The 17,114-nt window shown below is 31.8% G+C and overlaps 2 protein-coding genes across 6 annotated transcripts in view; both read right to left on the reverse strand.

The window, feature by feature from the left end:
- The window catches only part of LOC128175527 (patatin-like phospholipase domain-containing protein 7), a 55,568-nt gene extending 45,106 nt beyond the window's left edge, over positions 1 to 10,462 (reverse strand). For 3 of the 5 annotated variants that reach the window (XM_052841225.1, XM_052841220.1, XM_052841224.1), the window contains exons 1-9: positions 10,320 to 10,462; positions 8,325 to 8,406; positions 7,377 to 7,465; positions 6,725 to 6,807; positions 6,532 to 6,561; positions 2,060 to 2,206; positions 1,367 to 1,526; positions 300 to 380; positions 103 to 164 (exon numbers count right to left, since the gene is read on the reverse strand). In XM_052841225.1, coding sequence (XP_052697185.1) covers positions 103 to 164; positions 300 to 380; positions 1,367 to 1,526; positions 2,060 to 2,206; positions 6,532 to 6,561; positions 6,725 to 6,807; positions 7,377 to 7,465; positions 8,325 to 8,406; positions 10,320 to 10,418 — 833 coding nt within the window. In that variant the 5' untranslated portion in view covers positions 10,419 to 10,462. Of the gene's footprint in view, positions 1 to 102; positions 165 to 299; positions 381 to 1,366; positions 1,527 to 2,059; positions 2,207 to 6,308; positions 6,330 to 6,531; positions 6,562 to 6,724; positions 6,808 to 7,376; positions 7,466 to 8,324; positions 8,407 to 10,319 lie in introns of all 5 variants that reach the window. The other 2 variants (XM_052841221.1, XM_052841223.1) reach the window with 2 other exon arrangements.
- A 255-nt stretch (positions 10,463 to 10,717) lies between these two features.
- Positions 10,718 to 17,074, reverse strand: LOC128178948 (maleylacetoacetate isomerase-like). Its single transcript, XM_052846386.1, has 9 exons — positions 16,976 to 17,074; positions 16,695 to 16,746; positions 16,336 to 16,403; positions 15,611 to 15,691; positions 15,206 to 15,283; positions 13,471 to 13,609; positions 13,249 to 13,351; positions 12,796 to 12,917; positions 10,718 to 12,021 (listed from the first exon to the last, which is right to left on the reverse strand). Exons 1-9 carry the CDS (start codon positions 16,982 to 16,984, stop codon positions 12,017 to 12,019), a joined length of 657 nt encoding a protein of 218 aa, XP_052702346.1. The 5' UTR covers positions 16,985 to 17,074; the 3' UTR covers positions 10,718 to 12,016.
- Positions 17,075 to 17,114: the final 40 nt, after the last annotated feature.

Raw genomic sequence — 17,114 nt, forward strand, 5'->3', positions numbered from 1 at the left:
GATATCAAAGTTCAACTGTACAATAATGTAAATTTTGGCACACCCAATGATTTCACTGTAACAATGTAATGTATAACTACAGATTCTGAGTGAGGAGCTTACTTAAGCACTGTGGAATCCTCGGCAGCCTGTGCTGATACTGTTTTGTATGGTGCTGCATGCCCCTGCAAGACAATTCTCAAGCTTACAATCTCAATTCATGGGTATCTTAATATGCTTCATAAATATTAATATTGCCTGTACTGTTTTTCATTTTGCTATTTTAAAAGTTATTTTAAAATGCATAAGCAAGAAATTACCGTCAGAACATCCAATACACTCAGTAAGCTATGAATACTGTCTCCGGGACAAACCTCCTTCACCAGGTAATTAGTGCCATCCTAATGGATGAAATCTCACATTATACATTTTTGACAGTTCACATGCAGTCTCAAAAGAAAGACTTAGACAAACTTTTTAAAGTTGAGTGAATAAATTCATGAAAGGTTCTTACTTAATATATGTATCAGAATCATACAGGTAAATAAATGCTAAATGCAAAGTATACATGTGGATGATTTTCAGCCATTATAACTCCATTGTTAGACAAATGTATATAATAATTAATATAGATGTTTATGTCTGTCTCCTTTTAATCGTACAACTTTTTCCAACTCTAAGATGTTTATTGCATGTACATATTGTTTATTTACATGAATGTACAATCATCCTGTTGCCTCGACCTTGAGGACCCCTAATTGGTCAATTGATTTGATTTTTAGCCGGGCTCTGCTGAAAGCAGAGTCCTGGCTGTAGGCAGGCAAATCGCCAATGTTACTATAAATAGCACAAGTAAACAAAAAACCTAACAGCGTCAAAGTAAAAGCTTCCGCTATACCAAATAGTTACACAAAGAGCCACGTTTTGTCAAAAGTGTTGGCATTTTGTTTCTTTTATTCTAATTTCGAGAGAATTGTCTATCTTTTTTAGTTTTCTTATTAATAACTTGTTTTAAAAACAAGACTATGCATTTTTGATACATACAATGTGCATGAATTTTTATGAACTACTTTGCTGCGCATTGAAGAAATGAGGATTGAATATATAACGCTTGTTGCAAAATTTAAGGCAGTAACTGTTGAACTTTTTTTTTTACTAGACAGATATATTTTTGTTTGTAGCTGCTTACAAAATTTGGTCGCTCTCCAACGCTTTGCCGACATTAAAAACATAATTATGAGAGAGAAAGAGAGAGAGAGAGAGAGAGAGAGATTAATTTTCAGTCTTTATCACACAATATGCATAAAGACACACCAAAAGAGCCCGGCTTTCAGTACTTTGATGATTTTATAGTGCTAGCATTCTTTCATTGGAATAACATACTTACTGATTCACAAATTTTGACGTTGATGTGGCCCTCTTGTACCACATAAATACTGTCATCTAGGTCTCCTATTCTAAACAAGTATTCTCCACATTTAAGAATCTTGGACTCCATATGTTTAACCAGACTCAAAAAAAGTGGTTTCTCAAAATGTCCAAAAATTCTGAAATTAAAAATAAGACTTCTGATTATGTTCATCGTTGGATTATGTACAATGTACATCTGAGATCTATGACTGTTAGACTTTTTTTCATTAATAACAGTTGTATATATACCGGGTACTAAATACATAAATGAAGTGCAGAAATACTGTATACAGGAAAATATTCGCCCCCGTTTTATTTCCACCCCTTTCGTCTTCGTTGTGAGTGGGCGAACTTAAGACTTGGCGAATTCTAAAGTCTCCTATTAACTCTCTTTAAATACAACTCTGTCTCAGCAAATTCAATACGGGGCAAAACTGTTTGCAAGTGTAGAAGAGCGAAAATTACACTGGGCAAAAATAACCCTGTATACAGAAGTTAAGATCAATTTATTCCCACTAATCAATATATGGATGATTCATAAAAGAATATGTAGCTTTTTGATGGAGTCTAACAACACTTAATAAAATTAACTGATTAACGGTATTACACAGAATTCCCTTCTAAGGGCAATTTTTCTAAAGTGATAAACATTGATTTAGTGAGTTCTTACCGAGTGCTTCGGAGCATGTAGAGCACCTCTGAGGGAAGACGTTGTTCGCTGTCGTCGATGTCACACGTGTCTAGCTCCAGGAAGGACTGAGGCGGCTCCTTCACCCTCAGCAGAGGCTGGGAGGACTCGCGCCTCAATTGGAGCAACCTACAACACACACTCTGTGTATATCTTAACCTCTATACATATACCTGCACGCCTATCGTCTATCATTTCATAATCCTTTATTTCTGATGCTGAATTGGTGAAGTTCTTTGGCAAAGGAAATATTCGTAGTTACCAAAACTTTTAACTATCTTGAAATTTATTGTTCATTTTAAATGTTATTTTATGAAAAATTTTGTTTTAAAATATTGATGATTTCAAAACCCACCTTGGTGAATGGCTATGACAGTGTTTTAATATTGGTCATAAAAAATTATCAAATATATTGGTTCTGAAGTATTAACTGCAATATGCAAAGATAATTTGGAATTTGTAGGGATTATCCAAAATTTACAAGTTTATGAAACCATAATTTTATGTCTTGAATAAATCATCATTTAAGAAAAAGACAGCATGCTAAATGTTCACCATGAAGTAAACTTGGTTGATCACATGATCAAATCCTGTTTATTGCCTAAATTTATATTTGAGTAAGGCAGATCATTCAGAATTAATTACTAACATAACAATGTTTTTTTGTTTACAATAACGAACCATCTAACGATAAGCGCATGTGGCAATTAATCACTGTCATGTCATCAATAAGTTCACACTGAATTGAATTTTTTAGTTATTTAATATAGGTTCATATAATAAAGAAGCATATTTGCAAATGTAAATATTCATGCATACAACCAGGTTCATTTTTATAGTTTCTATAATAGGCTGAAACATGTGAAAACAGCTCAATGTGAAAAAGCTAATTATGTCTTCTAGCTGAAATTAATCTAAAAAAAATCTTCACCAAGTTCACAGAAGACTAAGCAAACAAAAATATAATTGTGCCACTTATATGTAAGTTCCTTGATTTTCAGTATATTAGAAATATATTTATACCTAATTATCCTCTGATCTTCCTTATTTTTTCTTATTAATAATGGAGAATTCATATATTAGTTCTTAATCCTTTTGCACTGATAAATGAATTATAAAGCAGTGATAAAATTAATGAATTCTCAGGCACATATATTATCTTTAAAAGTTGGTCTTTCAAAATGCCACATTTGCTACATTAATCAATAATTAACAGTTCTTATTCTGAAAGTATAGAAGCCATGGTTATTCTGGATCGTGTTCCTTAGTTTCAGCCACTTTCAGGTATTTTTCAAATCTCATGGTACATCATTATTACTGTATATGACTAGAAAGACATTCTTTCTAAAACCATTCATCAAGGCGAGCCATGGAATCATACAAATCAAGAATCAAAATCATAAATTTAAAAGTATATATAATAATAGAGAATGTAAAGTGAAAAATACCTGTAAATCATGTGAAAAAGAGGTGCTCCAAGATTATGAAATGCAAGAACGATTTCTAATCAATTTGAAGTATAAATTTAGAATTCTTGAGAAGAAGTGATATTATGTAGAAATCCAAAGCTAAATATTTCTTGATTTGAGCAGCATAGAAAAAGAGGACTATGTGATAAAGAATGGCTGATGTCCCCAGTAATGACATCATACATGCATGCAATGTGATAAAAACAACAGGAAAATTATGAACAGTTAAAAACGATCACCCAAATAACACAAAACGATAAATATAAAGGCTAGTTTCTGTGACAGAACCAGGTAGATGATGATAACCATCATCAGGTGCAAGAATCATACACTTCACATAAACAATACAGTATATGCATTCTCAGACAAAGGTCATCTTTACACTGTCATTCTTACATCTGACATTTGTTCATACAGGTGTATCAATATGCGCTGACATGCAAAGGTAATTAATATTCTAATTATAATCAGACTTGCAAAACCCCTCCTCTACAAATACGCTATACAAGACCTAACACTATGTAAGGGAACATCTCAGAGCGACCTTTCAAAAAGTCAATAAAAATCACTGCTGTCAAAATCTTGGCTGATAGTTTCTTTATCACCAATGATTTTTAATCCCCAAGGTACCTTGTGTTGTAGCAAAGGCATGATGAAGTACATGTGTCTATTCAAAGTTTGTGTTATTGTTTGCATGATTCAGAAAGGAGTTGCAGATTGGATGGATATTCTACACAATTTTGACAGGAAAAACTTAACTTGGCATAAAATAGATGGTTGTAAGAGATAAAGCTTTCAAACTATATTAAGACTTGTTTGTCCAAGCAAGCTTGAATCTGATTGGATAGCATTTTTATGTTAACTTTATTCATCACTGAAGGATTATACCAGGTAATTGCTCCGAGATGACTCCGAATAGGATGTTCTTGGATCTTGAACAGATTCAATATCGTAGAAAAGCAGTTTTACAAGTCTAATTTTATATACATTGAGGTAATCAAGGAATTCAAACATAATCATTATGAATTCAAATTAACTGGACAGGTTTCTTTTTTCTAAATATAAGATGATGTAGATGTAGCTATGAACAAGAGGAAAAACAATACATGAAGCTTAATTTGGAAAGAAAAAATAAAACAAAATAAATAAACAGTGCCCTTTAGATAAATGGATATCATAAGCATTAGTTTTTTAAACAGCCAAATCAATTTGTTTCTGGTTCAATATGTTAATATTTAATTTATCAAATCAGACTTTGAAATAAGCAGACCCCATTTCTAAGTATTAATCTGTTGGTAAAAATAAACCTAGGTTGTCTAACCCTCGGCCCACTAAATTTCAAATATTCAATTATTTATTTTCTTACAGTTCGTGTTGTCTGTTTTTATACTTTATACAAGTATTAAAGGTGTTTAGTATGGAATCAATCCTGTTGTTTTACAATTTAATTCAACACATTATAACTTAGCAAACTGCAGTAACGTTATTGATTTAAACCATTTATTCATTCAAACTAGCAGTAATTTTTCGACCAACTCTTCGAAGTCGACCTATATAAACTTTTTTTTTTAAATATGTGCTAAAAACAGGCTCCTTCGCCCTATATACAGGGTCGGTCTTATTTTCGAAAAATATGGTAATGGAAAACTATAGAGAAAAATGCAAGCAAATCTGTAAAAATTTTGTGACCAAAAAGTGAAACTATACAGCAAGACGTAATGTAACGTGGAGCCACAGATATTGGTATCATACAATATTTTGTATACATATAACGATGATGTTATACATGTATACCATTATATTATTGTATGAACCTGCACACTGTTGGTGAACTATCAATTCTAACAACATTGTTTACCATTACTGTGCATAACCACTATTTTACAACTGAGCCAATCAAATTTCCCCTTCCTAAAAAATTTTTATAAACACCCCCTCTCCTACAAAAAACCCCTCACAAAACCCTTCCCTTTTTAAAAGTATTTATATATGCATTATGAAATACAGAGTAAGATAGAAGTTTGTAAATGATACAACAAATTTATACAGAGTTACACAATATCTAACTTAAGTTTGGCTATATTTCACAAAGTGGAAGTTGTTTAATATTGTTGAGAAGTTACTGTAATATCCTAATTTCAGGCCTGAGGATCGTCTTAAAGTATTGTGTCCACCTTTCCTTTGCTGGTGGGATCAAATTTTTTCTGCAAAATTTATACTGGCTGACATATTAAATGCTAACTGCTTCTTTTGAAGAGAATGGGATATTTTTATAAGAACATTTTGTAAATGATATTCGTAAATATATCTATAACATTAAGGTACATGTAAAATATACATGTATCTCTAAATGTGTAAATTGTATGGTTTAATAATTACATATAATCTTGTTGTATATTTCAGGATTCCGTTTTAATATATAAATCACAATACAGAATCACCAGTATATCATTATTCTTGGTACAATGCCCAAAAGTAGCCCTGCTTCACATCTAACACGGGATTTTCTTTCATTTAGTTTTTTTTCCTCAAATTATGCACCCATTGAATATAACATAAAGAAACCCTCTTTTTTATTCATCCACAATGTGCAAGTATATAGATAAAGGTCACTTTGGGGAAACAAGATATGAACTTGTTCAAGTATATTCTATTTCGATCCCAGTGATTTTATCTCTTACCAACCAGTATTTCCTTTCTAACCCTGCTATGGGTCTTGAAACCAGAAACAAATGAGAGTGTTAATAAAAGTAAAAACTTACCACTTATGTAAATTAAATGAACTTCAAAGTCAATTGTTAAAGATTAGTGAATAAATCAATTAATAAGCTTTCAATGTGGGCAATATGGCACACACACATACATACACACACACACACACTCAAATACACACAACAACTTACTCATTTATTTTTCTAAATAAATAGAAGGATATGCCTAAATACAAGCTTCTATATACATCTACACAGAACGTGGCATACATACCGCAAGGTTTTCTGTCGTAATTCGGAATAGCTAGGGGAATACCACACAGAACAATTGCAATGCTGATCATTCAACAATTAAATGGTGGCCATTTAATTTATTCATGGCTATTATCAGTACCTTTTCAATGACATCTATAGTGACTTTCATGATCCACCACTGTATAGAACTAAGGAGACAAAAGCACACTTACTTTTTGGCTAACTTCATTACTATTTGCCTTTTCTTTAGCTTTCCTCTATTGGGTGGCCCTAATTTTCTTGTAAAACTTTGCACCTAAAATGATAAGGATACTAACAATTATTAGGATACTGTCTTAACAGTTTAGAGTCATATTTATTTGAAGTTTCTTCCTTTAGGCTTGTAAAATTTAAAAGATATATTAATTGCCAAAGTTTATGTTCCAGGCAGTCAAAAGTCAACCCAAAATAAAATAAAAAGTTAACTTGAACCACAATGTCTTCATAAATTAATCAATCTTGGAGGCACAAAAACAAAATTACTGTTGTGGAATGATATCACATATAGTACCGTTTACAGTAAAACACGGTTTGAGCAAACATGCTTTAATGATGCTTATAATGAATTGACTCTTATGGCAAAGTGATTTTCATTTCCTGTGACTTGACGGCTATAATGAATACAATTATAACGAAGCAAATTTGCCCATCCCTGGCACATTGTTATAAGCATGTTTTACTGTATACCAATGTTCTAATTAACATTTAGTTTAAAACATTTTTACAGAATATTTGAGTACATGCAAGCATAGCCTACATAATTTATGCACCAGGTATACCATTTTCAGTAATCTGTTATTAATCCTGCTTCTTTTGATAAATTACCTTTCTCAACATTTTCCTTCCATAAAACATTACTTTGTCCCTCTTCCTAAATCGAGGTTTTCTTGGGCCACCAGTCTGACTTGGCAACACTTTTGTCAAGAGAGAAAAAAGGAATGCTTGTATACAAAGTTTTATATCATAATCAATCACTTCACCTTCTATCTGAACAAATTTGAAATACTAGCAATTATATATTGATATCAAAGTAAACAAATGCTGGTACATGTACTAAAATTAATGTTTCAAATCAATTGTTTAAGACACATGAAATTTTCAACTATAATAGATATGTATCATATAATGATTTAACCACCTAATTCAAATCAAATGTCCACAAGGTCTTGTTTAAGAGCCCGGAACATTAACTGGCAAGATTGGAAATATACATCTTACGTCAGTTTCACTTGTTACAGTCAAAACATTTGAAATTGGCGGGAACAAATTGACACGGACGTCTGAGAAAACATTGGATTGAAACTGTAGTTATAGGAAATGTATTTTCAATCCACCTCAGCATTTCAGACGTCTGTGTCAATTTGTTCCCGCTCATTTCAAATGTTTTGACTGCAACAAGTGAAATTGGCGTACGCTGTATATTTCCAATCTTGCCAGTTAATATTCCGCGGTCTTAGAACCTTTAGGACTCATTAGGCAACTAAAACAAACTCAGTTACATGTAAATATATATACTGTCAAGGTTCAGTTTTAATGAGATGGTTCTTCTCCGGAACACACTGATTCAAACATAACTTAACAGGCATGTGCATACATTCTACTGTACAGTACAATAAATGTACTGTTAATTCAGAGGAAAAACAACAATAGGAAGTTACAATACGGAACAGTATGTACTACTGATACAGTTTTCTTTACATATAACATCCTTGTACATTAAATATCCTTGTCCGCTAAATGTATTCTAAATATGCACAAAGTAAATTCACTTACCCTTTGACCTAAGCTTCCAAACTCCAAAGAACATGACGATGATAAATGTGATTATGGCAACACCAATCCCAATCATGATGCTCTGTTAAGGGGTCATAAATATGCACATCATAAAATTGTTAGTTATTACATGTATATTCAAAATGTTTATTTTCAAATGTACATAGATCTACTAATGTATGCAAGATGATACATTATGTAACACTAACATGACTAATAACTACAGAAATATGAGACATACAGGATAATCATACTAACTTTTCCATCACTTTGTCCTTGTATACATGTATTACAGTATATGAATAAAAATTACACATCCAATTATCGGAGAACTTAGATAAAACATCTTAAATGATAGCTGCAGGCCTGTAGCTCCTGAAAAAAATTCAGATGAATGACCTGGGAGCTACAGTGCCATGCACCCATTCAAAAAATTGCATATTTATTGTGCACAAAAATATGCACTAGTTTTGGACTGATTAACCTTATTTTTACGCAAATTTCTAGGAAAACTATTAGAACCATTAATTAAATTCTTCATGCAATTTACTACTGATATCATCTCTTTACTTGCCTCTAATAGTCTATCAAACACCATCATCAGCCCCGTAAAGAGAGTGGTGCAGTAAGCTTACATATATAAATGGCGACTCTCGATCTCGATGAAAATTTAAAATACTTGATTTTCCAAGGTCAGTAGCATGTTTCAGAGAAAGTCTGAGGCAAATAAATTAAGATATCTGTAGTAAATTGCATGAAGAATTAAATGGAGGCATTTTTTTCACATATTTTGCATATAAATAAGGTTAATCAGTCCAAAACTAGCACAATTTTTTGTATGCTGTATTTAATTGGAGTTTTTTTTTTACAGTGGGAGTCACTGTAGCTCCCAGGTCGTCAATCCAAATTTTTTTCAAACCAGGAGCTACAGACCTACAGCTACTTGTATGAGGACTTCAAAGAAAATGTAAAATAAAATGTAGGACAAACCAATCGTCAATGTTTCAAAAGCTTTCGTATGAAAGTTTCTTTAAAACTTGACAAACAATAACAGTACTCAAATCTTGTTTACAAGTAGAGTACATGTATAATTTTGATTCTATACTCTGTCCCGAGTTTTTGCTTCCACCACTTTTTGCTTGATATTTCAATAATAGTAAATACCTTTGTGCTCAAACTACATTCATCCACTAATATGAAAAATGTCCAAATTATCTGTTTTGAAACGCCCCTCTACCGCTTGAGGTTTCAATACACACCTTAAAAGATTGGAGATTTTGCATTGCATCGGCCATTAATAAGCCCGGATGATAATGTTAAAAAATTGCGCGATGTATTCCGAGTGTATTCCAAATGGAGAAAAGATGTAAAAATTTCCCATTACAAATCTCCTTAAGAAAATTGTTTTCGTTCCTGTGAAATTTTATGAGTGAAAAGGGATAATTGTTAAATGAAGATATCTTGGATATATTCCCTTTCATCGATTTCAATGGTATTTCTTTCACAGGTATGTGTATTTTTATTAAAAATTATCAAAAATTGATGGAAGCAATAACTTGGGACATACTTTAATTGACATTTGACCCTGTGTATACTGGTTGCCAGCCAGTCACATTTTCTGTTATTTAGTTCACCGTTATATCATAACAAATAAAACATGCACAACATTATTCAACTAAATAATCAGGTAAAGGAATCTGAATTTTTTTTTATCTTTTCACCTATTAGCGTTGATAAGGGAGGAAATCATACTAATTCAATCAAAATATTTATGCTGAAGTAAAATGACAAAAAATCAAGCTTCATATCATAAAAATTGCGAAATATTCATTGATTCTTTACTCTATATATCAAATTTGCATTGCGCTGTGTGTTCCATTAGTTTCGACCGTGTTTTTGGTTTTGAAGGACAGAAAACGTCAACAAATCCTGTATGCTTAGCTGAAAATCTTTCTATGTGCTTTACGGTAAATAATATAAATAAATTTTAAATACCATTGTCAGCTCAAACTCAGACATTTTGGCAGACAAGAGATCCTTTAAATTGTTAAGATTCGCATTCTTAATTTTCGTCTTCAGTTCGTCCATCGCCATTTTCGTTTTCAACTAGTTTTTAGTAACTCGCACTTGGAATTCAATATTTAACCTGTACGTGAAATGTGTCGTATAAACAATATATTGAATTAAAGAAAGCCGGAAATATGAATGAACCGATTTGCATCAGGAAAATGACAGAAAATTCATCATGTATAAAGACATGCCAAAAAAAAAAATCAAGGAGCTTTTTGTTAAAGTTCTTTAGTCCGTAAATTCATGTAAATTTTTATGTAACGTTATTCATACTGAAAAAAAGTTCAAAAAGCAATACAACAAAATCGAATATAATTCTTAAAAAGATTAATGCAATTTTAATTCATTTCAAAGCAAAATCCTTAAAATTACATAATCTAAACCATGCGAAAAAAATCATCACATGCATGCAGAAGGATCTGGGATGAGTATCAGTTAAACTACATGTATTTACAAAAACAATATTTAACGCACTTAAATTAATGACAGGTGCACTTTAAACCTTCTCATGAATTGATTTTCGTGTAGCATATTTTTTTCAAAATAAAGTTAACTGATACGGTGGTACATTTAGGACATACATATAGGTACATGTATATACAATTAGGTACACTGTATATAGATTTTTTTCAGATAATCTTAAATCTAATTAAACTTTTTTATAGTTAATAAATTATATGTCACGCACAAGATTATAAGTCAAGTGCATGAGATATACAGTACCGATCAGACCCAACCTAACACCAAAGAAAACCCCAACTAAACCCCGGGTTTACTTTTGGCTAAATTCCTTTTGAAGTCAACTGCATGCACTGAAGCGTGAAGCAGACTAGTATTTTATCTTACCATCCCCCTGCCCGTAATTCCTACACTTTGTATATTCCGAATACACAGTTAGCGTCTGCTTTCAGGGGTATACTTCTGACTGCTTTACTCTCTGTGTCCACTCTAGTAAACCCATAAAGTAAACCCAGGGTTTAGTTGGGGTTTACTTCCTGTTAGGTTGGGTCTGATCGGTAATGTATCATGTCGAGCGCACAAGATAATAATCCGTGATTCGAGATAATTTTTTGCCCCCCCCCCCCCAAAAAAAAAAATTCTCACTGTATATGGATACATTTGATTTTCACTTTTTAATAAAACAATTTAAAGGCTTTTTTTTTTTAAACTGTCTGATTTATGCAACTCCTCTGCATGATAAAATATTGATACATTGCACAAGAGAATAGAATGGTAATCAATAAAGGAACGTCCATTTATTTTTGATTGCATAGATTTGCATGCCCTTTTATAATACCAATTGACCCCAAATTGACCCAACAAGGGAAATAACTTTTTTGTCACTGAAAATTCATCTATTGGAAGAATTAAACAAGAAGAGTAAAAACTGTTAGTGTATTAAAAACTGTATTTTCAAATCAAAATAATACAGATATTAAAAAAAAACATATCTCGAAGTCTTTATAATAAAACAGATTTTGTAAATAGCTGCATTGGTACACTAAGATCTTTTTTTCTTGTCCTCTCAGATTTGTCATTTGCCTCCTTTCAGACTTTACAGAGTCTAGCTGCTGAACACATTTTTATGCAACCGAACATGTTTTGTTCATCCTTGAAAAGCTTCAAGCTACAGAGAAAATCAAAAATACATTTATTTATCATTATATTAAATATATCATTGTATAAAACATAGAAATAATACCATACCAAAATTAAAATCAATAATAAATTCATATTCACAAAGAAATTATCATAATTTCTTTTCCATACTGCAATCAAAATTTCATTCTCAAAGCTAGCAAATAATTAATACCAGTGTCATATAATATTTTGAACCCCATGATATATTGAACCTGCATCGGTTCAAAATATCGCTGCGATAAATTGACACCCCCCCCCCCCCCACCCCCCTAAAATATTGAACCCACCCCAGGTTCAATATATTATGGCCGTGATATATTGAACCCCCCTCTGCTTTTCAACTACTTTTGGAGAGGGGGTTCAAAATATTATGGCTGCGATATATTGACCCCCCCCCCCCCTCCTGTTTCAATTCCCACTGGAGAGGGGGTTCAAAATATTATATGACACCAGTATGTACAGTTGACCTTCAATAGCTTGAAAGTTGATATGGCAAATATCAAGTTGAAGCAAGTTTAAAGCCAACACAAATTACACAATCAAATTTTTCTTTTCATATTTCACATCTATATCTTGAATCATTGCAATATATCTCAAAAATAGATATTGGTCCCTTTGAGTTTGAGATAAATGTAACAAGATTTGAATTTTTTATATTTTTGAGTCGTAACACTCTTTCTTTAGTAGATTAGAATTGCATTAATAACCCAATTCTAGAGTGCAATCAGATTGAATTCTAGTTCTTCTGTTTGTTACATACCTTTCAAATCTTCAGGACAATCTGGTTGCTTAAATGGGCTTGCTTTCTGGAATGCTTCCAGTTTTTCTAACTCATCATTTATCTTAGAAATCAGTGGGAATGGACTCATATCGACCTTGAACCTGTGTATAGAATGTACGGAACCACTGAATCTGCTACTATGATATTCTGTACTGTAGCATAAACATGTACAAGAAAAGCAGAATATTTAAACATTGAAAGAAGAAAATTGTGCCTATTTTATATGAAAGTTTTATATACACTATTTATATTTGTGAACCATTGAGTATGTTTCTCTGATATTGCACAAACACTTTTATAAGCAGAATACAAGAATATACAAGTTTACACTGAGAGAGAGAGAGAGAGAGAGAGAGAGAGAGAGAGAGAGAGAGAGAGAATGTTTAGTTGAGAAGGAGGGATTCAATTCCTATACAATATATTAATATTTACCTTTTGGCATTCCCAACTTGCGGCACAAGACACATATCAGCCATGGTAACAGTATCTCCCACACAATATTGACCTGAACATTTTTCAAGCAATTTTTCAAGAGCTGTAAGAAAAGAATATAAATTTACCACACATTCTCTCTTAATAAAAAATGAGAAATAAGTTTTGTGAAAGTTCAATGGTCTTGATATAAATGACTTTTCCTGAAGAAGAAATTCTCACCTATAAACCCCTTGTTTATCCAGAACTTAGCCCATTCTGCTTTCTCCTCTTCATTGGACAATTTTTGAACCTTCTGGAGGACAACCAAGTTCTGAATGGGCTGGATTCCAGATGCTATAATTTCACAAATTTCCCTTACCTTAGAAGATAGAACCAAAAAAACATAATTTATATATTCCAATTACAGCATATACCACTGGTATTCTGGGGTTTTTGTTTTGTTTTTTTTGTTTTTTTTACATGTGTCACAAGAATACGATTGAATATAATTAATATTTAGTAAATCATTTATTTACTCATTCATTCATCTATACATTTCATTATTAGGGTCTTCCGTTTCCAACGGAAGACCCTTTTGTTTTTCTTCGGTTTCTTTTTATTATTATTTTATTTTTTATTTTTTTTCTGACTCCTTCTCGGCTTTATATCTCAAAAACTTTTCATCCGATTTCAATGAAATTTTCAGAGCTTTTGTAAAGTTACCGTGCCTCAAAGATGTTAAAGTTTCAGCATTTACGTCACTTCCGTTTAAATTTGGCGGCCATTTTTAAATTTAAAAAAAGTGATTTTGTCCGGAAGAAATCTCCGTAAACTTTAAAGATATCGCTTTGAAATTTTTACTGATGATAGATGTATCAATTCTATAATGTACTGGGGGGTTTAAAATTTTGTTCATTAATTTTGCTCAAAACCGGAAGCAGTTCCAATTTTTGGAAATTTTCATTTTTTTGAACAAAATAAGACAATACTACAGTCTTATAGAACTGGCCATGGTGAATTCAAATCTGAAATCCGTTTGAAAATCGGACGATGCATTACAGAGATATCGGGGTTTAAAAATTGATTTTTCCGGAAATTTTGTTTCCACGTCCTCGGCTTAAAAAATAGCGTAATGTTCAAAGTAAAATTAATTCGTACCAAAAATAATTGTTAAGTCGTGCTTGAACACATTCGGATTTTTTTTTTTCAAGTCGTTCTTGAAATTAGAAAGGTTTTTGTTAATTCGTACTTAAAATCATTCGGATTTTGTTAAGTCGTTCCAGGAATAATTCGATTTTTTCATCTTTTTAATTTAAGTTACTCTTGTTGTTGGTTAAAGAGCTCTGCTTCTTCCAGGAACTTCCTGCTTTTCTTCTGACATTAACGGAAGACCCACTCGTTGCTTTGCAACGAGCTTTGCTCTAGTTAACTTTATATTCATGGTTTACTTCTGTTTGACTGGTATTTCGAGTTCTGTCACGTAATTGTGTTATTTTGGGTTGTGATTCACCATATATGGTAATAGCTACAATATGTCTATCTTTGGAAGTGGTAAAACAGGTTTTTATGGGTGTGTATGGTCAGTGTGCAAGTGTGAGCAAAAGCACTTATTTCATAATGTATTGCACAATGATATCAGAACATAACTCATTTGCTATCAGACAGCTACAGTTTTATGACTTTTCTGTTCAAATAAATTGAGACTGTCATTAGTTTCATCTTAATACGTTTAAGTTCTACTGAAGGCAAATTTGGTGAGAAAAACTTTCTTTAATTGTTTTTATCTTAAAGTTAAAATGTCTAAATATTATAAAAATGTATGCGTCAATTGTATGAATGTTTTCATTTCAGGTCACCTTCTCATCGGTATCATTGTCATTCATCATAATAAAGTAAAGTACGTTGGAAAACTGAACCCTGCATCCTTTTATTTATTTTGTACAAGGAGTAACGACCCCGTGAAAAATGTATTCACCTTAGCTCTTTGGAGAGAATCCTTTGGCAATATTGCAGGAGATGGGTACTTTTCTTCCAGATATTCCATGATTGGTATCTATAAATATGAAAGTCATTAAACTTTAGCTTTTAAAGCATATATGTGTATATTTAGAGAATAAAATGTTTTTAGGGGTGATTCTTAAAGATGAGATGAAAGCTAGAATTGCAGAAAAATTAAAAAAACTTAAATTCATCAGCAAGGTGTAAATTTTTCTGCAACGCTAAATGCCTGCTTTCTTTATAGCTCATATATTATAAACCAACAAAGAAAGCATTTTATTTTTCAAATTAACATCAATCTATCTCCAACTTCAATTATTCTCTCTCTCAAAATTAATTCTCTCTCTCTCTCTTTCTCTCTCTCTCTCTCTCTCAAACTTACAGACTGAGTGAGAGTGGCACCATCAACAACAAAGGCAGGTACCATTTGCATTGGGTTCACTGCTATGTACTCCTCTTTTCTCTAGCATAAAAAATTAATTCATGGACTTGTAAATAAAACCTACTAGCTTTCTATGTGAATTATGAAACCTATCAATTATTAACTCAGTAATACACAACAACTTCTTTATAGTACATATTATATTAATAAAATTTACAGTGCATCTCATCTACTGACATTTACAATACAGTTGGATTTACATGAATACAACCAAAACAGGTAGATACAATTATACCTCTGCATCTTTAGAATCTTAATACATTGTACTGGTAAATGTTAAATGTGCACATTACTGGTACAAGCATGGATTAACATGAATTTATGAATTGCACATACTTGTAAAAATGACTTTTATAATGTACCAGGTACATGTATATGGGATCTGATTCCTGTGCTCAGTCAAAAAGATGTGCATGTACAAGTGGAAATAGAGGATAACATTTGAGAATACACCAGAAATGATTGAAACCATATTCCATGTACCGGTATTCAATTCAGAAATTGCAGATAATTAGTTAAAGTATATATATAACTTAATGACAGTAAAATTGAATTTTTTCTTGCAATCTTATGTGGTATGAAATTTCATAGTGAAGAACTCATTAATAAGAAATTTTTTCACTGCTCATATTCATTTACCTGTACCTTTATTTTGCATTTCTTACCTGCATCCCTCCGTCTTTTATCAAATTAACTGCCTTATACTCATATTCAATACCTTTGATATTGAGAGCTGAAAAAAAATTGTCAAGTTGAAATAGAAATAAAAACCCCACTATTTATTTACTTTGACTTTATTACAAATGTCGACACAAAAAATTGCAATTACTTGTTCTGAATATTTTTCAATTCATCTACTGATTCCCAATTAAAAATTATCTGAAATTTAAACAAAACTTCAATGCTCACGTTTTTAATAAAAAAAAAGTTATCGGAATCTACAGTTTTTTACATAGGCTCCATCAAAATGAAACTAAAATTCAGTTAATTTTTTCATGTTTATTGACATTAAAGAATATCTCACCAATTCTCACTCTCCATGAGCAAGAGCTTCTAAAGTAGGAATACAAAACTGGCTAAGAAAAAAAAATGATTTATTAAACTACTTTCAATTACTAACCAGAAAAACCGGTAATATTATGTTCCTGTTTCAATCTATAACATCATTTTTTTCTGAAAATCATTCAGTCAAGAGGAAACACAATTGTGACAATCACTAAATGCTGTGTTGAAAAGATTGTAGAATTTAATTAAATACTGTCATATCATAAGAACGATTTATAATATTAATTTGATGGAACTTACCTTTGACATGATTTTTCTGACAATGTGAAACTAGGCGGGTAGAAATTAAACAACTCGCGCTGAAACTTGTCGTAATAGTAAAAACCATTAAAAAGGTAGAAATGGTTAATATACTAATATTCAAGTAGTGTATCGTTTA

This window comes from Crassostrea angulata, chromosome 3 (genome assembly GCF_025612915.1).
Source record: "Crassostrea angulata isolate pt1a10 chromosome 3, ASM2561291v2, whole genome shotgun sequence".
In the NCBI taxonomy this organism is placed as follows: Eukaryota; Metazoa; Mollusca; class Bivalvia; order Ostreida; family Ostreidae; genus Magallana; species Magallana angulata.